Source organism: Opisthocomus hoazin, chromosome 4 (genome assembly GCF_030867145.1).
Source record: "Opisthocomus hoazin isolate bOpiHoa1 chromosome 4, bOpiHoa1.hap1, whole genome shotgun sequence".
NCBI classification, from domain to species: domain Eukaryota; kingdom Metazoa; phylum Chordata; class Aves; order Opisthocomiformes; family Opisthocomidae; genus Opisthocomus; species Opisthocomus hoazin.
In genome coordinates, this window is record NC_134417.1 from 57,676,343 (window position 1) to 57,703,095 (window position 26,753).

At 43.4% G+C, this 26,753-nt stretch overlaps 1 protein-coding gene across 3 annotated transcripts; it reads left to right on the top strand.

Moving 5' to 3' along the window:
• Positions 1-372: 372 nt before the first annotated feature.
• Positions 373-2,202, top strand: CYCS (cytochrome c, somatic). 3 transcript variants are annotated; one of them, XM_075419121.1, is made up of 3 exons: positions 373-433; positions 1,440-1,616; positions 1,785-2,202. In XM_075419121.1, exons 2-3 carry the CDS (start codon positions 1,448-1,450, stop codon positions 1,931-1,933), a joined length of 318 nt encoding a protein of 105 aa, XP_075275236.1. In that variant the 5' UTR covers positions 373-433; positions 1,440-1,447; the 3' UTR covers positions 1,934-2,202. The 3 variants fall into 3 exon arrangements, with proteins under 3 accessions (XP_075275236.1, XP_075275234.1, XP_075275235.1); XM_075419119.1 differs by lacking the exon at positions 373-433 and adding an exon at positions 440-528; XM_075419120.1 differs by lacking the exon at positions 373-433 and adding an exon at positions 440-524.
• Positions 2,203-26,753: the final 24,551 nt, after the last annotated feature.

Sequence of the window (26,753 nt, forward strand, 5' to 3'; positions counted from 1 at the left end):
GGGCGGGGCCTCGCCATCGCCTCGCGGCCCGGGCCCCGCCCACCGCGCCGCCACGCGGCCGCCTGAACCGCCCGCTGAGGTCGCAGCCCGCTCAGGGCGCTGCTTCGCCTTCCGCTGTGCGCATGCGCCCGCAACCCGCCCCGCCCCGCCCCCCCCGCCCCCCGCCCCTCCCCCCCTCCCGCTCCAAGCTCTTCCCGTCGGTCCTTACGTACGTTACGTCTGACGCCATTCCGCAGGGAGGGGGAGGGGGAAGCAACCCGGCGCCGCCGACCGCAACCTACCCCGCTAGCCCGCAGCGCCGTGACGTCCACCTTGGCGAACAGACGCCGTAACCAATCAGAGGTCCCCAGTGCGGCACTTGATTGGTTGTGACGTCGGGAGGGGCGGGCCGAGTGCCGGCGCGTCTTGGTTGCGGCAACACCGGCTTACATAGGTCCGGGTGCGGCGTGTCCTTGGGCTCAGACGGCGGGCGGTGCGGGAGTTAGCGGGCGTGTGGTCACCGCGGCAGCGGAGCGGCCGGCCAGGCAGGTGCGGGCAGCAGCCGCGCGGGCGGCCTGGCCCCGGGCCCGGTGGGACCGTTAGCCAGGAGGGGAGCGGCGAGGCGGCCGGGCGGGAGGGGGTGGTGAGCGACGGGGGTGGGGGCGGGCGGGCGGTGCCCTCCTCAGTCCTGAGAGCGCGTTTCGCGCCTCCGTGGGCCGGGGCCTCGGGAGGCGGCCGGGACGCGGCGGAAGGTCACGGCGGGGCCTAGTGGCCTGGCCGCGGCCGGAGGCGGGGGAGGGGGGCACCCGGCCTACCTGGGCTCTGCCGGCGGGCGCTCGGGGTCGGGGCGACGCGGCCCGCGGGGTGAGGGCAGCGGCCACCGCTCTGGGGCCGTGCCAGGCTGGCGCCGCTCGCCGGGAGGGTCCCCCCGCGCCAGGAGCCTGCTCCCGGCCCCAAGGTCAGGCCCGGCGGCAGGAAGGCCGGTTGTCCTTGGGTGCTCTCGCTGACCCCGGGCGCCCCGAGGCGGTGTGGGGGTGCGCTCTCGGGCTGGGAAGGAGGAGCAGGGCAGCGGGCCCGTCCCTCGGCGGGAGGTTGTTTGAGGCTGGGAAACTTCCCTGTGGCCGATACACGAGCTTTGCACAGGAGTTGCGTCCAGTTTGCTCTTCAGAAACCATCTCCGTGCTGTTCAGATGCTGTGGGGTGATTGCTTCCCCTGAGGGGAAGCTTTTCGTGCACTCCAAGCGTGTTTATCATTTTGATGCTGTTTTCATAGTCTAATGATTCTGTGCTAATCTTCACACCTGGAAGCTACAGCTTGTGGATAGAAAGCGTGCCAGGGAATTACTAGGCTGATGTGCCATATACATGGGTTTGCAAACCAGCCGGACGATTTCAAAGTTTCTGTTGAGTAGGTGACCTTGAAATTGCGATACTGACCTCTGTGTGTGTTCTTGGTCTAGTGCTGAAAATGGGAGATATTGAGAAGGGCAAGAAGATCTTTGTCCAGAAATGTTCCCAGTGCCATACAGTTGAAAAGGGAGGCAAGCACAAGACTGGACCCAACCTGAATGGCCTATTTGGACGCAAGACCGGACAAGCTGAGGGCTTCTCTTATACAGATGCCAATAAGAATAAAGGTAAACTTAAAGCTGTTCTTCTGAGTTGCTAGTGACGAAAGTACTCGGTTTTCTGTGATAGTTCTATAAGTACTGAAATCTGCCAGAAGAAAAAGAATATGAAGGACAAGAATATAAATTTGTTAGCTATTTTGAAGCTGCTAACTATGTTTTTTTCCTTCTCTCTAGGTATCACCTGGTGTGAAGAAACTCTGATGGAGTATTTGGAAAATCCAAAGAAGTATATCCCAGGAACAAAGATGATTTTTGCGGGTATTAAGAAGAAGTCTGAGAGAGCAGACTTAATAGCATACCTCAAAGATGCCACTTCAAAGTAAAAGTTATCTGCTGCCTTATTTATTTCATAAAGGAGATGGCAATGGAAAAGTCTGTGATGATATTGGTTTTTAAACTTTCTATTTTTACATGTACTGTGTCTAACCTTAAGAGCTGTGTCGCCCATCAGATAATGTTGCTCACGATGGGTCACTGGAGTACACACTTGTTTGGCAGCCATTAACTTAGTGGAAACTATGTAATTGGGTTGATTTAAATTAGTATAATGTTCAGTCATTCTTGCTCACAGAATTAAAAATATAAATAAAAATTTCCTGCCTCTTCATTGTTTAAAAAAAATACAAATAATGAAATGAGTAATTGTCACAGCATAAATAGCTTTGACAGCCCCACTCTTTCAGATTAAAAAGCAGGGTGGTTTCTGGCATATTCCACCATGTGTCTTCTGTTACATTACTTTAAAGATTAAAAAAAAAAAAACAAAACAACAAAGACTTAAAAAAAAAAATCCCAATATTGTATTTTTCTAAATTTAATCAGTGCTAGGTGTTGTGGTACATATTAATCTGTCTTTAAAGCTCGCAGTAAGAATGCATTTCATCTGACTTAAGTACTATTTGTGAAATGGCAGTTGTGCCCAGCCACTCTTCTTTTATCGGAGGGAAGCATGTTACCTCATTTATCCAGACTGACAGCTGCATGCACCAGTAGACTATAACTCCCCTTCAGAGACAGCTTCAGTTTTGTAATGTTATTGAAACCCTTTGTTCGGTAAATCTTCCAAAACCAGCCATTCTTAGTGTAATGAATAGACCAAAAGCATCCTCCTCTGGAAATAAAAGTGCTAAAGACCAAGCTGAGAGTTATTAAATCTTCTTAACTCTGCAGAAGCATTCACCTAAAATCTGCTGTTACAGGCAATTTCAGATGAAGGGGTACAGGAATGAATGCACTGGTAGACTAAAAGGAAACAGTCTTCGTCCGTGCCTGGCTGTAGCCAATGTCATTACTGCTGAAGGTTCTGTTTCACACAGTGTAAAGCGGTATTTTAAATGTTTTAACTGCATTTTTTTCATACGAAGTGAATTGTTCAGATGAATGTATTTACTGTGTACCAACAGTAAGGCATAACTCAGAGCAATGAATACTGTAAATTAAAAAAGTTCAGTCTTGTTTGCTGTATCTGTCTGAAATTAAGTGAAAAACTGTGGGACTGTAGAGAAAAGTTGGGAGTCCAGCTTTGCATCATTAGGAAACAAGACAAGCAGAAGCCTAGCATGGAAAAAAGGTAAATGCTAATAGAGTTGGTGTGAGAAATGCTTACAAGTCTAGCAAAGTTAGGAAGTATTTGGACTACGATTAGCAAAGCTAGGCTTTTCCACCAGTGTGCTCTTTAATGGCACTTTTGCTGTGTTCCCTGGGTAGGACGGGAGAAAACTCAAAAGTAGCTCAGAAGCTGTAACTGCTGTAGGACTGGCTGAGTTGGAGTCATGTCAAGTAGAACAGGGTGCTTAATGACTGAGTTGCAAAGGGCTGTTACTCAGAATTGAAGAGTGATAAGAATTAAGATTGCTGACAAGTCTCAATGGTTGCTACCATATGTGGGTGGTTTTTTTTCAAACTAAATGTGCAAGCAGCATGTCTTGTAAATATGAAGGCAGACAAACTAACAGCAGCTTCTTTATGAAAAGCTTGTTAAGAGATACCTTCAAATCGTAGTTTATTACTGTTCCAGTTTCCAGAAGCGATGTTCATCATAGTACCTTTTTGGCTACGCAGAGCTTAGTTTTCACTGTGCCAAAATCCTGATAGAGCAGTAGTAGATACAGAATGTAACCTTGCCCAGCTCTGCAGTCTGCTGAAGTGATTGATTGCGTGGAGAAAGTTGTGACATTTTCTGTTCTGTCAGCACCCTTATGAGATGAAAAAGAGACTGTGATCTCCAAGGTGCTCTTCCTCCCTAGTTGAGCTGGAGAAGAAACGAACTGTAGAGAAGAGGATTTTGCAGTAAAGTGGCATTTAATTCTGCACAGGCAAGAATTTACAAAAAAGTTAAGTTATCCATCATCAGACAAACTCCTTCAGGAGAAAGCAGAAGTGATCCTTCATCCAAAGTAAGTAGGGGACACAATTTAGCTTGGCTTGTTCTATCTGTCTACCTCGGGGACCTTGGTACAAAGACAAGTGCAGCTTATACATACCACTGAAGATGGAGAAAATGGAACTTTTTAATTCTAGACCGAGAATGCATCCTTGCCTATGTTTTAGTGAAAAGACCCTTCTGACCTTCAAAATTCCATCTTTCATTCTATGTATACGGCCCTAGACAGCAACAGCCTATAAGATGCGTTGTGGTAGATAACTGGCAGTCATTTACCACCAGACAAACACAATACTGTAGTATTTCTACTAGTGGGTCAGCGAAGTAAGAACATTGAAGAAAGGCAGATTGTCGCTTGTTGAGATAAGAGTTAGTGCAAGTGCCTGGGTGGGTTTTTTGGAGAGGGGGAGGGAGGTGTCCAGATTGGTTGTCGAATCAAGATTTACTTCTTTGGCTTCTAGTTTATATTATAGAGTAGGAAGGGTGGGGGTTTGCCTTTGTTTTATGAGTAGCAAGTTTAGTGTTTTTCTTTCTGATACTGGTGTCAGTCTAGACACTTTGTATTTCAGTAGTTCCTTTACAATTCCAAATTGGGGAATCAAAGCACCGTTGAAAAACATGGCACCATCCCATAAAAATGGTTCTTGGCTGCTTGTTTACAGATTTGATGGGACATGCCTTTAAAACTGATCTTGTAATACTTTCATGTGGAGTTACGCAAATGGAGAAAGATAGTGTCAATAATGACTGGGAAAAGGTAAAATTTGAAAATAACACCTTTTAACAGTATGACTTTTCAAAACGGAAACAAAATAGGATACTTTTAAAATGTTAAAATTTATTATTTATGCATCCCATTGAAATTTAGTGATACAGAAGCTCTTTTATTATTTAGAGTCTAACAATTCAAGTGTAATCTCTCTACAAACAGTTTCATTTGGGAAAGTTCCAGTCGTAGTCATCTATGCAGTTGTAGATAATCGCTTCAGTTAAAGATCTGTTCATTTTAACAGTTCTAGTCTTGTATGAGATTATGTAATACTTTTTTGGTATAAAATACAGTATCGGTGATACAAAACATGATATGTTACGCTTCTCTTACGGGGGAGAACAGAAGTTAAACTGCTAATAGTTAAGAACTGTTAGATATACTAGTCTCTCGTGCATATCAAAGGCCACTGAAGTGCACACATTTTCCTCTATGGTAAGCCTCATCACTTGCCTTTATCTAAAACACATCCTAAAAACTCTTCCAGGGCCAAAGCCAACGGAAGTCTCTGTGTTGCTGCGTATAGGATGAGTTGAATCCTGAAAACCAGGTTATTCTGGGAGATGAGCAGCCCAGAGCTAGCAGTAGGGAATGTTAACCCCGTGTGAAATCCTGTCCCTTTCCAGTGCTGCAGTGGCTGAGTCAGGACTCCAGGTAGTTATCGCCATCTGCTCATGATTCAGAGCTTGCATGTAAGTACTTGCGTGTTTTCTTCCAGGATCGTTTCTTCTGATCTGAAATACAGAAAATATGATGTTCGCCTTTTAAATAATTAGTTTCTGGTTAGAGGTGTTGCAGGAGGTGAGAGACGTGGATGATGCGTTTGCTTCTGTGACAGGATACAGATTCACATCTCCAGATTTCAGCAGTCTGCATTAACCACCAAAGTGAACATGTGTGCTGGCAAGAAGGCACTCTCTGCCTTTGTGTGAGCTGTTATTATGCAAAGGAGAGCCAGAAAGAAAGTGAGCAAAGGAGGAGCTAACTATAGCATAGTGTTCAAAACACGTACCTTGGAGCAGGGGAGAAGGTGTGTTCTTTCCAGGTTGTTTATGCGTTTAATTTTAAACAGTCTTGGATAAAAATAAACCTGGCAGTGGAGATCAGAAGTCATCACTCTGCTGGTTTTACTTCTCATTAATGCTCTTCACTGCAGCTTGCTCAGGCAATGTGAGCCCCTGCCTTGTTCCTTTCAGAGTCACTCACTCTCCAGATGCATCTTCCACTTCTCATTATCCATGTGTCAAAACATATGTTTGTATGTACAACTGCTGTCCCTGTTTTAATTGCACTGCCAGTCTTTTGGTCATAAGCACTCAAAAGCTGTTCAGGGAAACATCAAGTAGTATTCTCATCCTTACAATAATCTGCAGAAATTCACTGTTGATGTCCCCATTTAGTCATGAATGTCTGGTAACAATTTATTTTTAAGATATCTGGTGGTTCTTAATCTGTGTGACATTGCCTTTTATCGATCTTTTTTGATTCTGAATTTTTAATCAAACTCCCTAAAACAGGTAAGAGTTTTGCGTGGCTTTTACCTGTACTGTGTCTCAGGTTTTTTTTACTGTGAGCTGTGACATGATGTGTAGTGTTTCCAGACAAGTAAGAAAAATGCACCGCATATGTTGAATTTTTAAAATATCTTTGGTATCACCTACACATAGCCCCAAGAACCGGGTGCTCTCACACAGGTTTCATTGCAGGAATGTGCCTACACTGACTGTAATCAGTCTTTCCCTGAAAGCGTTTCCAGCATTTCTTCTTCTACTACTGATTCATTTTGACCTTGTCATTTTATTTCCAATTACTCTGTCAGTTTACCTGCTATTCATACTAGATCTGGAGTTCTTCCCAGTGCTATTTTTAAAATAAAGGTACCACATTTTCAACTCCACAAATTTTTGCCATAGTGACAATCTTAATTCTGATTCTCATGTACAAATTGTCATTGACGTGGAAGACCGTCTGGTCTTTCTCTTCTTCATTTTACCTGTTACTGTTATAAATTATACTTTTTGTGTGTTGGTTGAACTGCAGTCATCTTCTTGCACTTCACTATGCAAACGTACTCTTTAATTTACACATCTCTTAACTCTGTAGTGGACTGTTTTTTAAAATTTCCAGGTAATGACTTTACTTGAAAGTCCTTTTCTCATTGTCATTTTCATTGTTTAAAATATTTTTTTAAAAATTCGCTGGAAATTATTTATTTTTTTTAACTACCCCTCACACAATGGCATTGTATTATTTCATATACAGCACTGTTTTGGACCCAGATAATCTTATGTATTGCACAAGTATTGTGTCCTTCACAGGGATACCTGAGAAATAGTCTTTTCTTGTGAGCCTCAAACACATGGTTCCAAAAAGCAATCAATCATGGGAAGTGCCAAGAAACTTCTGCAACTGGCACCGTTTGATCATTTTATTGCTTACACCAAACGAGCAGGAGGGGGAGCCAATGTACTAAAAAGCGGCAGAAGAAATCAACGTGCACTTGGTGATTTTGTACAAACCTTAGACGGTTTGAAAGATGAAGTTCATTTGTACAAAAAGCAGTTTTACTGCAAGTGCTCTGCAAAAAACGCTGGAGGTGATTAGTACAGCTGAATGCATTGATACATCTGCAATAAGTTCAGAGTCTTCTGAATTCTTAAACTGATTCATCTTTCGTATTTCATCAGGCTAGCTCGATTTGAAATAGCCTGTGTTAAATTTCAACCTAGTCAAATGGTAAAAGATTCAGTTAGAAAGCAAAATGTTTCCTTCTGACCACTCAAAGAATCTTAATCAAAAGTGGCAATCTCTAATGCATACTCTGGCTTTGTTCCTACTGTGGAGCTCATGTTGGTATCATCAGTTGAAGTTTAATGCTTGAAATGCGTGCACAGATTGTAATGTAATTTCTCCACTAGCAGTTAGGTAGGACCATGATGACCTTTGTTAGTAAAAATGCACTTTAATTCTGTTTTTAAGACTGTTTTATGGATGGTGTTTGATGTTAGACTCAAATTGCTCTGAAAACCATGAAACCATTTTGTCTCTAAATTGGAAGGACGTGGATTTGACAGATGGACCACTCTTTGGGTAAGGAACTGGCTCGATGGATGCACTCAAAGAATTACAGTCAATGGCTTGATGTCCAGGTGGAGACCAGTGACAAGTGGTGTGCCTCAGGGGTCCGTACTGGGGCCGGTGCTCTTCAATATCATTGCCGGCGACATGGACAGTGGGACTGAGTGCACCCTCAGCAAGTTTGCCGACGACACCAAGCTGTGTGATGTGGTTGACACGCTGGAGGGAAGGGATACCATGTAGAGGGACCTTGACAGGCTGGAGAGGTGGGTCTGTGTGAACTGCATGAAGTTCAACAAGGCCAAGTGCAAGGTCCTGCACGTGAGTCGGGGTAATCCCAAACACAAATACAGGCTGGGCGGAGAGTGGCTCGAGAGCAGCCCTGAGGAGAAGGACTTGGGGCTATTGGTGGATGAGAAGCTCAATATGAGCCGGCAACGTGCGCTTGCAGCCCAGAAAGCCAACCGTATCCTGAGCTGCATCAACAGAAGCATGGCTAGCAGGTCGAGGGAGATGATTCTGCCCCTTTACTCCGCTCTCATGACACCCCACCTGGAGTACTGCGTCCAGCTCTGGAGCCCCCAACATAAGAAGGACATGGATGTGTTGGAGCGAGTCCAGAGGAGGGCCATGAAGATGATCAGAGGGCTGGAGTACCTCTCCTATGAGGACAGGCTGAGGGAGTTGGGGCTGTTCAGCCTGGAGAAGTTAAGGCTCTGGGGTGGCCTTATAGCAGCCTTCCAGTACCTGACGGGGGCCTACAGGAAGGATGGAGAGGGACTTTTCACAAGGGTATGTAGTGATAAGACAAGGGGAAATGGCTGTAAACTAAAAGAGGGCGGATTTATATTAGATATTAGGAAGAAATTCTTCACCATGAGGGTGATGAGGCACTGGAACAGGTTGTCCAGAGAAGCTGTGGATGCCCCCTCCCTGGAAGTGTTCAAGGCCAGGCTGGATGGAGCTCTGAGCAACCTGGTCTAGTGGAAGGTGTCCCTGCCCGTGGCAGGGGGGTTGGAACCATATGATCTTTAAGGTCCCTTCCAACCCTTGCCATTCTATGATTCTATAGAAGTTTTATAATATAACTAAATACTAGCATTGTTACAATCTAAGTTCCCAGGAAAACTAGCACTTACAACATTGAGTCAGAATTTTACTTAGCTGGAATATTTCTCATGGGGAAATCAATGTTAATTTAACTATCGATATGGATTTCCTGGCACATACCTGAACATGAAGCCTCTGCAACACTTCAAAACCATGTTGCCTTTCTTCACGTCAATCCATGGTCTACATGTATGTTGGAAGTTAAGCTGGTTTTCAGTGCCTAACTCTATCAGGAGCAGTGTGATCAAACATTAAAAATTTAGCTCTTATGTGTGTTTGCTGTCACTCTGAATTCTCAGAAAGATGACATCTCTCTCTACACCAGCATGCAATGACACATCAAAAAAAACTCCCCACAGAAAGAAGCAATTGAAAAGAGCTTTGCAGTTGAAAGATACTTCCACATCAGAAAATCCATCAAGAACATAGAGGAGTCTTCTACAAATGAACAGGGTCACAGGATGGAAATGAAGATGACACATATGAAGCAAAGAAAAGGGAAACAAAGTGGGAATGAAACAAGGTTAGTACAGGGTGAAGTATTACATATTCTCATTAGGTGTTGAACAGTTACAAAGACTGTGCCTGTGCTTTAAGCTAATGAGCAGATGCCAGGTGTTGCAGTACAAAAGGAAAAGCAGTGGAAACCCAGAAGCAACAGAAAACAAACTTGCCTACCTTCAGCTGAAGGTTTGGCAACTCTGTGTGTGTTCAGTGAATATCCCTTTGGTTGGATGACTTTAATTTTGCTTCAGCTCTGTGAAGTCGTCCGGTTGAGGCTACCTGGCTCCAGCAGTCTGTACTTCACTTTCAGTGATGTTAGTGATATATATTCCAGATCAGCAAATCAGCCAGCTGAGAAATGGTGTGATGTTTACTCAGTCCACATATTAAATGATGTTTTGCAGGGCTGTAAGCTCTGATCCTTCTGTCACTGTAGAGCGTAATGTCCCCACTTACGCCACATGCTTGATTTACACTGCAGTTGATGGTCCAGCTTTAAATTTTTCTCCAGCTTCAGATCTTACCTGAAAAGTACAGGTCAGTGATCTGCAGTAGCTACGGTGAACATAACATAGATAAAAGGACAAAAGAAGGACTCTGGCACAGGAGAGAGATACAGTAGAGTCAGCATGAAAAACCGCCTTTATTCCTTAGCTAGAATATATAAAAAGCTTTGATGGGGAGCATGGCCTAAATTACATTTACGTTGCAGATTATTTTTTTAAATTTAAGGATGCTAGTTCTTTGAGCTGCTCCGTGCCAATCCAGAACTCAGTTGAAAGTCAAGTCATCAAGAAAGTCCTCAACAAGTGAAGATAAAAACACCCAAAGCCCCATGAACCCACATCTGCCTGGCTCTTTAACACCATTTTTCAGTTTCTAGGAAGTGCAGCCTGATGCTCTGACTTATCAGGTTAGCCAAATTTCTGGGTTTGTCTCAGAAAATGGTTTCAAATACCTTTTTTTAATTATTTCAAGATTTTGAGAGAACTATTCCTTTGGTAAAGCAGTTTGTTTTATTTTTCTCATATCAATCAAATCAGTGCTGTGTATAGCACTGAGGCCATCACCAGGAAAGCAAGAGAGGGAAAAGTCACAATGAAGGCTTCTCCCACTGCCTGCAGTGAGCTGGGATAGTCCCCTCCAAGGGTTTTACACCACAGCCCGGAGACAGCTTGGTGCCTGGCAGCTGGGGTCTTTCTGTTGGGGATGTGAACACTCCTACCAGGCCAGGGCTCTGGGAATCCTTTCCCGGTCCCCTTTTTGTGATCTGCTAACATCAAGTCTGTGCCCACTCATACAGGGATTGAAAAGGGGGATGGAGGAAGAGATGAACTGCTACCAGTTCGTACACTGTGATGCAGGGGTTCCGCCTGGGAGAGTTACCAGTCCAGGCTGGTGTGCTGAGAGATGTTTTGCCACTCAGAGGGATCTTTAATCTTGATCCGTCGCACTGCCCATTACCGTGAATGGGCAGTGCGACGTGAATTTGCATCAAGAAGAGTGTGGCCAGCAGGACGAGGAAGGTTCTCCTTCCCCTCTACACTGCCCTGGTGAGGCCTCATCTGGAGTACTGTGTCCAGTTCTGGGCTCCCCAGTTCAAGAAAGATGAAGAGCTACTGGAGAGAGTCCAGCGGAGGGCTACGAGGATGGTGAGGGGACTGGAGCTTCTCCCCTACGAGGAGAGGTTGAGGGAGCTGGGCTTGTTCAGCCTGAAGAAGAGAAGGCTGCGAGGGGACCTTATAAATGCTTATAAATATCTGAAGGGTGGGTGTCAGGAGGATGGGGCCAAGCTCTTTTCAGTGGTGCCCAGTGACAGGACAAGGGGCAATGGGCACAAACTGAAGCACAGGAAGTTCCGTCTGAACATGAGGAAGAACTTCTTCCCTCTGAGGGTGATGGAGCACTGGAACAGGCTGCCCAGGGAGGTTGTGGAGTCTCCTTCTCTGGAGATATTCAAGACCCGCCTGGACAAGGTCCTGTGCAGCCTGCTGCTTTGGCAGGGGGGTTGGACTAGATGACCCACAGAGGTCCCTTCCAACCCCTACTATTCTGTGATTCTGTGATTCTGTGATTCTGTGAATGTCTCTGCTACCCCTCAGTTCCCCTCGCTGCAGCTCCTTTTCCTGCACGGCTGCAGCAGTAACCTCCACCATGTCTCAGGCACGTTTGACATATTCAAAAGGCAGGACAGTCTCCACTGATCTTCCAGGTGGGTGTAATTTTTTTTGTACTGTGTTACAATTTCCAAACATCCTTTCTTTCTAATCTTAGGGTTACATATTTTGGTTCTTACTTTAAAGAGCAGCACAAGATGCTCGCCAGAACAGTGATTTCTTAGCTAGTCTTTTGATTTCTCCAGGTCTTTTTTGGCCAATCCAATCACCCTTTTTTGTTTTACTGAAAGGGTTGAGCTTTTCAGTTTCTGTAAGATCCTCTAAGTTTGGGGGGATGGGGTTCTGGGTTGTTTGTTTGTTGTGTGTTTGCTTGTTTTAGAAGAACTAATAGGTTTCAATTTAGAGCATCTCTGAATGGCCCAGCCAGTCTCTTCCTCATGAGAAAAGAATATAATAATATAATCACAATGTTTTTTTCCCTGTTTCTCTGACTGCTTGAAGGTGGCTCTGCAGGACTTGAGTAAGGATTATTGGGTAGTGGTTGAGTAAGGATTTCTTATTACTTCATCTGCAGAAGTTCACTTTACCGGTGCACATCATATGCTCCCTATCTCTTCATTAATGGACCTAAAGTAATTTGAGAGCTTGTAACTTCACTGAAAATAGTAGCAACTATCAAGTGTACACTTTCTGATAGCACTCAACATCAAGAGGTTTCAAAGGCAGTTTTCTTCACTTTCAGTAGCACAGGTGCAGCAGTCGAAACAAAAGCTTTATACTAGCATGACAAGAATCTTTAACATGGGACTTTCACATGAGAACAAGAAAATATTAATGAAATTCTGAAACATTTGACCCTCTGGTGACCCATCCTGCTCTCTTTGCTGTCTTCAGCTATTATAGCTACATGTGTCCAGAGAATCAAATACATGGTTGTAGTGATTGCTAAAACATTCAGCTAGCAGATGCTTGTTTTAAGCTGTTTTTAAGGGAGTTCCTGCATGAACACAGTAGCTTGTTCATTTTTCTTTTCTTTTTATTTAACTGAGGCCCTTGTCTCTCTCTCATGCACATGGTGGGTGGAAGAGGAAAGAGAGGGGCTAGTGAACTCTGGCCGTTCTGTAGAGCTCTTTTCCATAGCTGCAGATATACCATTTATCTTTTTCTTGTGACTTGTTCATGGGTACCGTTTCCTTCCCATCACAGAGAAGGAGACCTTCTCCCTTTTGTAAAGCCACCTTTTGAAGGAAGGCCCATTATTTTGTTGCCTAAGCCTGTCTTTTCCGGTAAATGTGTATTTCAGTAGGTGGAACCAGTCTTGAGTTTGTACACTCTTGTGCCTGTCTCTCAAATGGTAAGTGGTGCAGGCAGTTTACTTGATGAACAGGAGCAGAGTTTTCACTTCTCTCAGGAGTAGTATCCACTTACAGTTGTAAAATTAAATGCTTCGGACTTTCTAAGTGTGGGCAAATAAGCATATGTTTAAAATTTGCAAGTAGGTGGAATTTTTCTGTGTTGCCAAGCTTTATAGCAATTACATAGTGGTACAAGCAATTTGTAAGTATTGAAAAGACTTTGGATAGTTCAAAAATGCCAGGGTTTTTCTCTTATGCTTTAATGGCTATGTGAGACTGTGAACTTGCCAATGTGTGTTTCATCAGAGAAAAAGCAAGTGCCAGTATGTCCACTCAATATGTACAAAGTGTGCCAGAGATGGGAACTTAACTCTTTATTTATTGTCAGTCTCAGGAAATTCAAGGTCCTAAAAAATTACAGGTGTCAACTAGAAATTAATGTGGCTATGTGTCTCACACATGTCTGTCTAAAGTTTGGCTCCTACACCTAAATTTCGTTGGAGAGGATTTACTCTCCATATTGGCCTTGGTTTTAGTTCCCTGTCACCATGACCAAAATGGGAAACCTCTTCTGGGCATTGTATTGGCTGGGAAAGTTGGATGTAGACCACTGTATTAAAGCATCTCAATAGAGACTTGCAAGGCTGGTGTATATGTATCTCAGGCCTGAAGGTTTGGATTTTTGTTTTTCAGCTTTGGGATTTTGTTTTTCAGCTTTGATTGTTTCTTGCTGTTATGTCCTTTCCCAGGTTAATTCTCTTTAGCTTCAAAGCTGGCCTCAGAAAAGCTCAGAGGCCAATATTTGTATTCTTTGTTTGAATTCCATTTTATGGAATACATAGCAGAGGCAGTCATTAAAAAGAAGTGAATGTTTTGCTGCTGTTGCCTTTAATCCCTTATAGCAAGAAAAGCTTATTTCATGACTGAAGCAACAGTTTTAGTTAAAAAGACCTCCTATACCTGGAATCCCAGATTTATGTCCTAGAGGGATTAACTCTTCACCCTTCATTTAGCCTGCATTAAATAGTCTATTTGGAAAGAGCTTCTCTACAGTGAATGAATGATGAGCCTCCCCCCATGGCTGCTTCTGAAAAGATTGTGGTTTCTCTATTCTCTCTGAATGAAGTCTTGTCCTGGTATTGCTCTGCTGTTTGCTCATTGATTACTAGCTCTAATATATATACGTTCTTTATTCTCTCATTGATTCACAGTGTACATACAGACAACTAGAGATTAAAAGTCTGCACCATATAAGTTACTACAATAATAATTACAGACTCAGTGCACTGTTTTAATTTTTTTTAAGTAATGGGCCCTAGCAGTTTAGAGCTGATAAACAGGCTGTTGAATAAAGATATCTAGTCCAGGACAATGTTTTCAGCAATCCTGTTTTTGCAGCTCCTTTCCTACTATTCATATGCTTTTTCTTGATGTGTGTCTGGAGCTCAGGAGGAAAATAATCAGCTTTTGTGGGATTTAGATATTACAGTGCTTCTCTGTTTCTAAGCGCTCAAGTAATAAAGGCTTTGGTAATCATCTCCAGCATACAATATTACTATCTTCCCAAAGCTGTCATTGCTGTTAAGTTTAATGGCTACTCTACAACTTAGAAGCAGCTATGAAAATCAAAAAGGATGGCACCACAACTGCAGACTGAAATCCAGAAAGCTGTGGCTCTTGCTCCAAGAAAAATATTGAATGCATTAGCAGAACATGACTTCATTAACAGCATTAAAAGTTATCATTTACAGGACAACAAGTTCTGCTTTGGCACATCTTTCAGTGAATGACAACAACATTTTGAATATTTCAGCTAATGTGCATCGACAGCTAGTTTAGGGGAGCAGGTCTAAAAGCATTTAAGATTACAGCAGTGTTCTTCAGAATAATATGAAGAATTGTTATTGCACTCATTTTTTTAAATTTAAAAAGACATTTTGCAGAATGTTTAGTGTATACTAGTGTTCATATGTAATTAAAACCACAGGCATGTCTCCCAGCTAATTATGTTTCTAAAAATATTGTCTTTTACACTTTTCTTTTTTCTTCATAGTAGATAAAGAAACATATTTTACATTTTTCTGCTTTGTGGCTTTTACAGTTTTGCTTAGGGTTGACTCAGTTTTGGGACTGGAGTGCTGGATTGCTTTCTTCTGCTTCTCCTCCATCCTCACCTCTATACATTAAACCTATATAATTCTCATCAGTCATTTCTGCAGTCCTGGCTGGATTTGTTGATGATCTCTTATTTCTATCTAGCCAGAAGTGAGTCCTCTCCTAGGCTCCTGTCACTGCTACTGCCACTCTGAGATTTAGCTTTTGTGACATTTTCTGTTCTGGGAACAGCAGGACAGATTTCTTGGATTTCTGCAAGCCACCTATCTGAATAAGAATGTACCACACTGCAGCTCAAAGACTGCTATTGTTCCCTGAACCAGCAAAACAATATTGATAATATTTTTTAGCTGTTTTGACAATCTGTTTTTTTCACTCTTCAGTCTCATAATTGTTACATGGATAGCTGCTGTAATTTTGATTTAGGACAGTGTCATTCAATGTTTCAGAAAACCAGTATCAATTTCAATTAGGCTTTTCCAATTATCTTTCACTTAAAGCAAAAAATCAAAGTGGGTAGGAATGTTATTGTGTCTCTGGGGATTTCTTGTTTGCTATGGTAAGGCTTGATTCTCCTCTGTTTTACAGTGATACAAATGAGGCATAAATGCAAGACACAATTTAAATGTAGACTGGGGTAAAAGCAAGGAGGAGAGAGGACATAATTTGGGCCTAAGATGGGCAAAATGCAGAGTATTTACATTCAAGTAGAGCGCATGATCTTCAAAGCAGAGGGGCCAAAGACAGAATGTCCATCAATCCAAAGCAGACCAGGAATCTGAACTCAAATGCTGCAGAAAAGCACGAGGCGCAGCAGGTTTGATGACCCTGCCCAGTCTTACCTCAAGTATATGTTTCCAGATATGCCTCTTCAGGCAGGAAAACATACGGATAAGACACTTGACAGACACAAAGGGAAGATAACCATGTAATACAAGCCTTTCCTGTGCCTCCAGGGGCTGGGAAAGCAGATGAAAGGCAGACAGACTGTTGCCATATCCTCATTGGTTCTGGCTGGCTGCAGAGACCAAGCAGACCTCGCCATAGCTTACAGTACCCAGGGTGGGTCTGGAAACCAGGAGAGGCTCTCAGCAGCTGCAATGCCTGAGGTACTGCGGATGCACCAGGACCTGCCTTTGCTGTGCCTAAGCTTGGGAGCAGCTGGCATGATGCAGACTTCTCTCCTGGGCAGCTGGAGAAGTCATGCAAGCCTTATGTGCCATCACCACATCCTAACAAAGCCAATAGCCTCTTCTGTAATGGAGCTGGGCACTGTCATCATACTAAAAGGAATGAAAAATGAAGTTTAAAGAAATGTGAGAAGAAAGTAGGAAAGTAAATAACGTGAAGCTAAGAGCAAGCCAGCTCTTCAGCTCATTACAGTGAAGAGAAAAGAATGGGGATGAGAAATCAGCAAGTCCTTGAGGGAAGGAGAAGGCCACTACATCAATTAACAGTGAGAACTGGAAATAATGATGTTTGTGCCTCATATGTTGACCTTGTTGCTCACACCTGATTTTCTGCCAATTTTTTCAACAATAATGGCCATTAAACAACACCACTTATATACACAAAAACTTGTATTATGGAAAAGGTATTCTCTTCCTCAGTCATTAGAAACCACCCTGCGGCACTAAAAAACTGCTCGTCCAATGCAAAGAGCTGTTCCCTCTCGCCACCTACCAGCACTGGATGAATGTATCTGTCCTTGCTGCCAAATACTGAGCATGGGCTTTGGCACCCCTGAGCAAGCTGCAATGTCACCAAAAAAAAGCAAAGTTTTCTCAAGTCACTGAAAAATCAGCCACATGATTGACATTTGCCAAAGCCGTAGGGAGGAAAGAAAGTACAAATGATGGGAGCAGCTAGTATGCTCCATGTCCAGAATCTAGATGGAGAAATGCACACACATTGACATAAAAGGATGAAAATTCAAGTGTGTAAAGGAGTAAGAAAACATGGAATGGTGGAAGGGGCTGGAGGGAAGGTGAAGAGACTTCATGGGGTAAAGAAAGTCCTCAAGACTCCCATTCCTTAGGAAGAAGACAATAAAAGGACTGAAGATAATCAAGGGGAAGGAAAACTGGTGAGGTAGTCAGATGGAAATTGGGAGGCAAACCTGCTAATGTTTACTGGGGAGACATTGCTGAAGGGAGACAAAGTCATTAGAAAAACAGAGGGCTTTAGGAAGGAGCAACGCAAACATAGTTTAAAAGGACTGAAGAATTTCCATGAAAAGTGTGAGAAATGAGAAAGACACAGAAAATTTGCCCAGATGTAAAAGGATGATGCTGGAGAAGCAGAAAGTAAGAATCAGAGCAGCACTAGGACATTATTTGCTCTGTTCTGTCGAGTGTTTGGGCCATCCAGCATCTGCCCTGTGAGCGAGTGACTAATCCCTAGATTCTGCTCCTTTGAATACAGTCTACACCAGCCTCTTTTTTTTCATTCTGAAAAGCTGACTGATCTTGCACTCATACAGCTGAAAGTCCATAAAAATTCAAAAAAGTAATCTTACAGCAAAAGAAAATATTACAATAGCGAAGCATTGTGCCTCCACAGGCAGCAGCTGCATGAATTTGGTCTAATTTTCACTCTGATCAGCTCTTCAGCTGAGTGCTTTCATGTGTCTATGGTCTCATTCTGTGCAATAACCAAGAAGTAACAACTGAAAACTGTGGAAAAGCTTCATATTGTGAATTACATAGTTAATTCATTAGCAATAAGAACCTACTTAACAGGAGGACATATGTGCACATTGAAACAATTATAAATTATGCAGTTGAAGCCACACTTACCAAAATACCCAAGCAAATTATGCTCTCTTTCATATGGTTTTGAGCTTTGTATCTTACTTTTTCATAAAGATGTGAATCCTTTAATTTATTGAATTTCTTCTCATGTAGAAGAAAGAGAACACCCATGATCCTGTTTTCTTTGGAGGAGTCTCAAAGCAAAGAGTATCTCTGGTAGCACTAAATAACTCATTGAGCTAAGCCTTATTTGCAAACTCATAAATGATAGCAATTCCAGGAAACATCTTTTCTTGCTGAAATTGAGAGTCCTATAGCGTCATCTTCTGACTCAAGTTGCTTTGGAAATATCGAGTGGGGAAAATTACCACCCAAGAGCTGTTTCTATTCCCTTTAATAATATTGACCTGCAGTTCAGTAATAACCAAAATGTTGCTTATATGTAACTATATAGAAAGTTTGTAGCCTTTGATAATAAGTAAATGTCTAGGAACATCTAAAGGACAGGTTTAATTTAACTGGAAATGATGTTTTAAAGAAGTTTTCATGCCTCATGGGGCAGGTGCATTACTGGGGTTTTGATGATAGTATTTTCATTTCTGATCAGATTTCTCGATTTCTTGAATTTGTGCTTAAGATAAGATCTGGTTAAAAGGATGTTTCGGCAACCAAGTAAAAACTCCTTTAGGAAGCAATGTTTCTATACTCCAAGGTAGCAGCAGAAATGGGAGCTTCTACTGTTCTCTTCTGCTCTAGGCTTGCTCTGACTTTTCACTCTAAGGGCTAGGTATACCTGTGCTGCACAATGCAGCACGATGTAAAGATTTCCAGACTAACTCTTACTGAGTTAGCATTGCTGTCAAAGAGATAAGTGCTGCATGAGCAGAGCACTGCAGGAGAGCCAAGCTCTCCCGCTGAGAAACTCGCTTGGGTGCCTCTCCTCATTTAGCACTAGGTCAGGCACCACAGCCAGGTGCCATGTTTCAACCTGGAGATGTGGGCCGTGTTTCTGAGGGGGAGAGCAAAGACCGCTTCCCCAGGTGATTCACCAGGCAAGCCTGCCCGTTAGCAATCCGTGTGCAGCGGTCCGTGGCCTTCCAAAGGACGCGATCAGACACGAGTGACACACTGAGGCCGAGAGACCTTTGCATCTTTGGCTTCTGACCAAACTCCTCCACGAGAGGAGAGGCAGGCGAGTGGCAGCAGCTGACTGAGAGCATCGATCCAGCTATTGATTCGTTTCTTTCTCCAGCCCAAGCAGAGCTGGATCCTGCCGTTCCTTTTGAAGGGCACGGGCAGTGCGGGGGCCCGAAGCAGAGCAGCGTGTGTGGAGAGCTGGTGGAAGCACCTGGGGAGGCTTTGCAGTCATTACAGCCAACGCTTCGCCCAGCACCAGGAGCAGTGCTATCGATTTCGCTCCCTTCTCTTGTCATCAAGCTGAGTCAAGACTCAGTTCTTCTGAAAGCTGCATTAGAAAAACGTCAGCAGAAGCTCACTGCACCTCCACAGACTGTTCAGCAAGCTCACGGGATTAGCTAGGCCTAATGCAGCAGGACAGTATATAATCTTCCTCTTTGCTTGCTGGAAATCTGTTGTTACGCCAGGCTCTGCCTGTCCTGAGAGAGAAGGAGTATTGTGCCAGATTTCATACTGAGTGCAGTTCTACAAACCAGCATTAATGCTTAGCTGATTAGAGCTACAGGCACATAAGAGAAGGCTAAATAAGCAATACTGTGTATTTAACTATGTATGAGGTAGAACTCAAATGGCGCAAGGGCTGTGTGTTGGATGTACTGCCAGTGGACTCGGTAATGTGGCTATTTACTGGGGAACACTCACTTTCCTTTAGCTAAATGACAAGAAATCGTTTTTGGCATTGTATGACTGTGATGCTGCAAGTTTTGCAGTGCGGAAATAAACTTGAAAATTTAATTTAACACTGAGCAACAGCTTGCTGATCACAGACCATCACATTTATCTTAAGGTAAGTCACTTTCCTCTGGACAACAGCAATTAATGTTTAGGCATAGAGGTATAATGGGCAGTTCAAAAAGAGAGTAATATCTTCATCCCTGTGTCTTATAAACTCATCGTCCAGAATGTACGTAGCTCTGCTTAACCTTCATCCATGTCCTCTGCAGAACTTACTGCAAGTGTTCCAGACATTTGCTTCTTAAAGGATGATCAAAAATCTAATGAGATGAAAACGGTTGTGATTTATTCTAGAAGCTGTTTGTTGCAAGATTCTGACCCAGATTCAGCCCTCCTTAGGGCAGTTTTGCACTGCACTCTGGCCAGAATGCCCTTGAAAAGGGCAGAGCTGGTGTTGTGTTTGCGGACTACACTCCAAGGTGTCTGAAGCAGCAAAAGTCAAACTCTACTTGCTCTGTGAATTTTTTTTTTTAAGTCAGAAAAAAATAAAAGCAAAAAAAGAAAAGTATTTAGTCTGTAAAGTGTATGCTGTCTAAAGCCTGTGTTGAGATCATGTTTGGTAAACAGTGCATAACAAGAAATCAAAGTGATTCCTGACAATAAATCTGAAATCAGACCTTATTGTTGAAAAAAATAAGAGAAGATATGAGCCATTCTCACTAGGACCCTTTGGGTTTGCACTTTTGAACTGATGCTGAAAGTGCCAAGTTGGCACTCAGAATCCAGCTTTTAAGACCCTACTTTTACCATTTGCTGAAATGCTCTGCAACATAACAGGACTTCAATTTCCTTTATCCTCAGAGATGGGCTTTTGTCATCCTAATTCTGCTAAGAAAAAGAACGGCTCATAGGAAACATCATCATATTCCCTGGCTTCAGCTGATACCTGAAACTTACTGTTCTTCCAGCCTGTCCTTTCTGCATTCTCCTTCCTTGCATCCCATTTTCATTTCTCTTCTTCACCCTCCTCCCTCTCCTTGAGCAGCTAAGACTGCACACCTCCGTGACACCTGGATTAGAAAGCTGTGCCTTAAAGAGGCTGAATGCTAATGCCAGCTCACCAGATTTCATAGGCTGTGGATTTAACCTAGCTGCAAGGGTGCAAGGAGTGCTGCACCAGCACAAGCCTCATCTTTATCTCCTGCACTTCCACTCTGCTGTGTCCACTTTGTTTTGTCTTTGCAGAAGCACAGCTGATTTCTCAACAACTCCTCAGAGAAAGACTATGCTGTCTGTTCTTTTCTAGACACTCTTTTCAGGCATGCTTCAGCCACTGGCATGATCAGATAAGTGCATCCACAAGGATTCCTGTCTCACTGCTGCCAGACCAGAAAAATTCATCTTGATACAGAGAAAACTGAGTTTGTTTTCTTTCCCTCTCTGTCTTACACACACCGACACGTACACACGTATAGCTTCCTACCTGTCCTTCCTCATCCCTCTGGGTCTGATTGTCATACCAGCAGGCTGTAGCACAGTGGAAGGAAGTTTCCACTCCTGTATGATTAGATTTGTCCAGTGACATCCCACATCATGAAAAAGAGCCAAGATGCAAAGCAGCCTCCACCCTCTGCCTTTTGGGGCTGGTAATCCTCACCATACATTAGGAATATCAGCAGGTGTTGCATTCCCCTGTCGGTAATGAACCTGTTCTTCAACGTTTGGCCTGAACTTTCTCGTTATCTGTCCTAGGACTGAGCAGACAGTGGTAGCTGGGCTCAGCATTCCAAACTATGTTTAACAATTTACTGTCATTCAGAGACACGATTGTGCTAGCCCTGCTCACTCACCTGGCCTGTTTCACCACGCAAATTAGCCCAGCGCTTGCCACACATGTATCTTCCATGCAGAGGCTCTTATTTAGGAATATACGAGCACTGTTAGGACTCTTCTGCACCTATTTGTTAGAGGAGGCCAGGACAGTTGATCTGCAGAGCCTGGGGCCTAGTTCTGCAACATGAGTGAAGCTGAGATGGAAATGTCTCCCCACACTCCAGCTCAAGCAGAAGTCAAAATGGAGAAAACACTTGCTGTAACCGATAGCAGAAGTAGACTGTAGACTATCCCAAACTGCAGATAAGTGCGTGTTATAAGATTAGGTAAGCACGTCAAAAGACTGAAAGACTGATGCAACCTGTATGGTTTCTATCAGTGTCACAGTTCTGGCTTTCCTCATTAGAAAATAACTGTTTTTGTATCTTCCTCAATGGAAGATTTTGAAACAAGAGTGAAGCAGGTGTGCAAGTGTCAGAAATAATCCCCATACTCTCCCTGCTGCCAGTGTCCTTGGGACCCGAGATGGAATTGACATTTTCCTCCTTTAATTATGTCAATTTTAATTTGCTGGCTGTTCATAAGGAAGCCGCTAGCCTGGAACAGCTGTTGGGGCTGTGTAAAATTAAGCTGAGCCATGTCCAGGCTCTAGCAGATGGGTGCTGCCCTGCACAAGCTGACGCACTTTGTGCCGACATCTCATCTTGAAGCCAAGTGCAGAAGGCTGAAATCTGGATATGCCCTGGAGATCAGTATGTCCTGCCTTCCTCTGGGTTTATCTTCTTAGGCTTCACAGAGATGGATTTGCAGGAGGAAATCAGGAGGGGCGTAATTCTCCTCATCTCTAAGTACCATAGCGGTTTTTTGTATCATGAGATGGAGAAGTGACCGTGGCTGGTGCCGCTTTCTCCCGAAAAGCACCATCACAACTGCTTTATAACTAACCCTGAGCTATGGACACGTAGATGAGATACCTTTGGAGAACCCTAACTACCTCCTGCGCCCCACTTCCCACCCCAAAGAACATGGCAGATTTCCTTGAACTAATGCAAATCTGCCCTGCCTGGAAATTTTTACCCCGGCTAAACCACAGCTTAATTCCTATGTTAGCAAAGGTGGTTTTCGGTGGGAACAGTACCTTGTGTGCTGTTGGTCTAGGGCGGCTGCATCCGGGGTTTTGCCTGGGCATTTTTATCTCAGGGCAAGTTTGGTTAGTGCTGTTGCTCTGGTTTTACCTGTTCTCTGAGTGACGTTGTGCAGTCTCCAGTGCGCCCAATGCAGTGCCTGGCTGCAGTTTGCCCATGACTCGTTCCGTCCTGTCACTCTGAATGCTCTTATTTCAAATTAAAGCTGTGTTTCATGGGGAAAATCAGCAACATTATGGTGAGTCAAGAAGAATTATGAAGTCAGATGGCATAACTTAACAAGGGAGAAACCTGCATGTTGAAGATTTCAACATACAAAATGCCTTTGAATCAATTCAGAGCACCCTTTCAACAAGGACTAAATCCTTAAGGATTAAGGACCAATTTAGGCACATTAGGACCACTTTAATCCTAAATGAGGACATCCATATGGGGCTTTAATACATGTTGATTTCCCATGGTCAGATGAATTGTCTTAACTTACCAAGCGTCCCCTTCAAGACAAACCATAAGTGTCCTTTGTTTTGCACTTTTGCAGTGTCCTACAGCAAAGGACAGCTGCATCAGGACTGCTGCATCACGCCTGCTGCCCCACGTGTCTGAAATCCTCTTTCCTTCTTTAAGTCACTGACTCATCCCTTTTGTCAACTCTTGACTCTCGTTGCAAAGTTTTGTATGCTGCAAGCTATATAAAGAAACAGATTGCATTCAACTGTATTAGCAGTCAGCCTGGAGGGGGGGTTATTTTTTTTTCTGTACTGTGCCAGAACAATTTTCCTAAATCTTCAAACTTTCTGAAAAACTTGACTCACATTCCTGAGTTATCAGAACTACTTCATGCCTTGAAATTACTGCATATGGTTGTGTCTTACTCCTTCAATCACTGTGTTCTTTATTCAGAGCTGATATTTTTTTTCAGAAATTATTTAGATGATGCTACAATTAGCATATTTCACATAGAACTAGCAAGTCCATCTACTCTTTCACTTAGAGAGAATTGTACACATTTGAAAATAAATCGCCCAGGCATGAGGTTGTTTTGTGGAACAATACAGAACAAGTGGGCGGACAGGAATGTGGAAGTTGAGCCAGGATTCCGAGTGGTAAAAAATGGCTCATCTCCATTAGCTTGCTACAGCTACAATAGCTTGAACTCTTACCTTTGGCAATAAGCTATAAAATGATAAAAATACATAGTATAAGGAGAAACATGTCCTTCGAAGCTGTTCTTTCAGTGCAGTTGTGCTGGCAGCAGCACAGCTTCAGAAACAAACGCTCTAAACCTAGGTTTCTGTCCTTGCACTCTTGGCGGTAGCTCATGTCGAGGTACAGCAGGGGAACCGTGCAGGATGAGGGGGTCCCTGTGATAGCTAGAGTGACTGGAGATATACAGGAGGTAAATGAAGACTTTTCTCCGTATTGTAATGATCTGAGTGACCAGGAAATATGATGGCTCAGACTGACACTTCATGATTTGTAATTTTATGCCACTGAGCAGTAGAGAGAGAGAAATATAGAAAAATTCCTTGGAATTTTTCTCCTTCTTGCTAGCAAGGCTGTGTCTTTTCCTGGGTTAAATTCTGGAGCACAGTTTTCAAAAATACCAACAAATCCTTCAAAAAATCAGGATGCAGTTTCCAGATTCAAGGTGCCGTTGGAAGCTGTAATGCCATCCTGTCAGTCATCTCTAACTTTCTATCACGAGTCTCCTACACCACAGCTTCTGTTTATAGTTCCTTACAGGTGGATTCTGGGCTCTCTTGGCAACTTCCAGGAGATCACGGGCAGTCCCCAATAAAGAAGCAAGCACCTAAAATCTCCTTCAGCCATCATTTTGTCAACACTAAGAGGAGAAAAGCTGATCTTTGTGGTGCAGCTTCCTGGTGTAGTATCTATGGACAGAAATGTGTCTTGAAGCAAGAGCTTATCTACTTGTTTATTGCTGTTTAAGGGAGTCATTAAATCCAGTTATTCATATCAATCTTTACTTGCAAATTTTCGTCTTTTCTATAAGTCAAAAGATTTTGTGACAGAAAGATCTCATCATAGCTGTTCTATATTTATTAGTCAGTAGACTGAGAAGATGTGGCCTTTTCTGCTTATGACTATCCATACATATTGTTCCACTCACTTATTTGCTGCTTCTGGCTGACAACAGCTATTCAAATGGCTTAATATAGCATGTAAATATCATGAATTTGCATAATATGGAGCAGCAAAGAAGAGAATTATGTTATACTGTGTCCTCCCTCATTTCTCAGGCTAATATAAAATGTCATATGCTTCTGTTACTGAATTGGAAACAAGTTGTTGCTTTTCTTTAAATTTAGGTTATGGTAAAAGGCTAAGAGTACTCCCACATACTTACATAGGAAATATTGTAAGTATGAATCATCTTCATTGCATTTTCTTCCTCCCTGATGCTAGCAGTAGGGCTAGTGATCTCTCCCAGCAATGAGGTTGTGTGTGCTGTTCCATTCCTTGACACACATCCGATGGCGGGGACTGGGACCAATACTTGGTTTCACACTTATATTACCCCTATCCTGAAATTCGCAGGACAAACATATTCATGCAGAGCTCTACTGAGCTGTTAGCATAAGAGCTATTATTAGGATAGTGCTGGGAAGCAAGACTCATTTTTCATTTATTATTGAATGAAGTATCCTCACAAGATTATTTTACGTAGCTAAGTCAGGTTTCCTACAATTAAAGATCCAACAGTCACCTGTATCGCCACTGATCATGCAGAGGTAGACCATAGGAACACTGGAGAACCAGAATTTGCTCAGAATTGTTAATGTTGCTACAGTTGAGATGTCTGTGGCCTTTCACATAACAGCTGCAGCTCAGGGGAGGCTGGGTAAGGAAGAGTCAGAATTACGAGTCTGAGAACTTGCACGGTGCCTCCCCCCTCAGACATGATGGCCCTTTTGGGCTCAGGGCCCAGGGAGAGCTGCGAGGGCCTGCTGTCATCACTTTTCTGCAGACAGAAAGACACGAGCAATATTTGGGATGTCACCCCACACCTCTCCCTCTGCGGAGCAGTGCTGCTTCTGCAGCAGAGCCATGGTCACCCCTGGAATCCAGGGTGGCAGCAGAAATGCTGTCCCACTTGTGTTTGGCATCTCGGACAAACCTCTGGGCATAAGGGACACTTTGGCTTTGGCAAAAAAGAAATACAGAGCTGAGCCTGAGTTTTTTCCCTAGATTTTTGGTGGTTCTTCTGTTATTTGGAGCCCCATGCACCTCTAGTCCTTCGCCAGGTTCTCACTTCTGTAGGTTCTCACTGCCCAGTGTATAAGGATGATAAGTGTGCACACTCTTCTTAGTAGGTTATTCTTCTTAGAGAGCAGGTTTGTTCGCTTTTTTTTCACTTTCATGTCTTAAGGAAATAAAGTATTTGCCAAAGAGTTTTGAACATGTTGGCATATTTCAGCAAAAGGGATGTCTGGGCAGAGATCTGAGAGGCACAGAGATCTGATGGGTGACTGGATAGGGGCAAGAAAGAGAGAGCAACAGGGGGAACTCAGCTGAGGTTTCTCTCTGACAGCAGCTTGTTAACCATGACTGTGCCTGTAGCTCTTCATACTCTGTGCTCGTTTGTGCTCAGCAGGAAGCCTGAATGCTGTAAACAAGGGCCAAAAGGAGATCTTTGGACATTGTATGAACAGATTAAGGGACTGTAAGGGGAGCTTGGGGTGGAGGAGGATTTAGGAGAGACAAAGATTGGGGGCACAATGATGGTTGTGTTGCAAAGTAACATAGGTGAGAGTTGGAATATATATATGGATTAGTGCTCAGGACAGAGAAAATTCATTTGTAAGATGTCAGGCTTAATTTGCTTTACTGCTAATGGAATAAGTTATTTCCCTCTTTAGTCCCAATTGCCATAGCTTTGTTTTTGCATTGGCTCTTTCATCAGCAACGACTAGAGACTCAGACGCAAGCTTCCGCAGCTGCTTGAAGTGTTAGCATGGCAAAACCCAGTGTTTCCCAGCCAGGGAACAGCTCCCTGATAACCGCAGTGAGTGAATGGAAGAGGCACAGCTCTGTGTGTGCGTGTGTCAGCAGCGGTTCTCTCTTTCAGTGCAGTGATCTAAATGATT

What these genes read in the sequence shown, in the direction of transcription:
- CYCS (XM_075419121.1), top strand. Translation starts at nt 1,448, where the DNA reads ATGGGAGATATTGAGAAGGGCAAGAAGATCTTTGTCCAGAAATGTTCC. An exon ending in AGATGCCAATAAGAATAAAG is followed by an intron (nt 1,617 to 1,784) that starts GTAAACTTAAAG and finishes CCTTCTCTCTAG; the next exon opens with GTATCACCTGGTGTGAAGAA.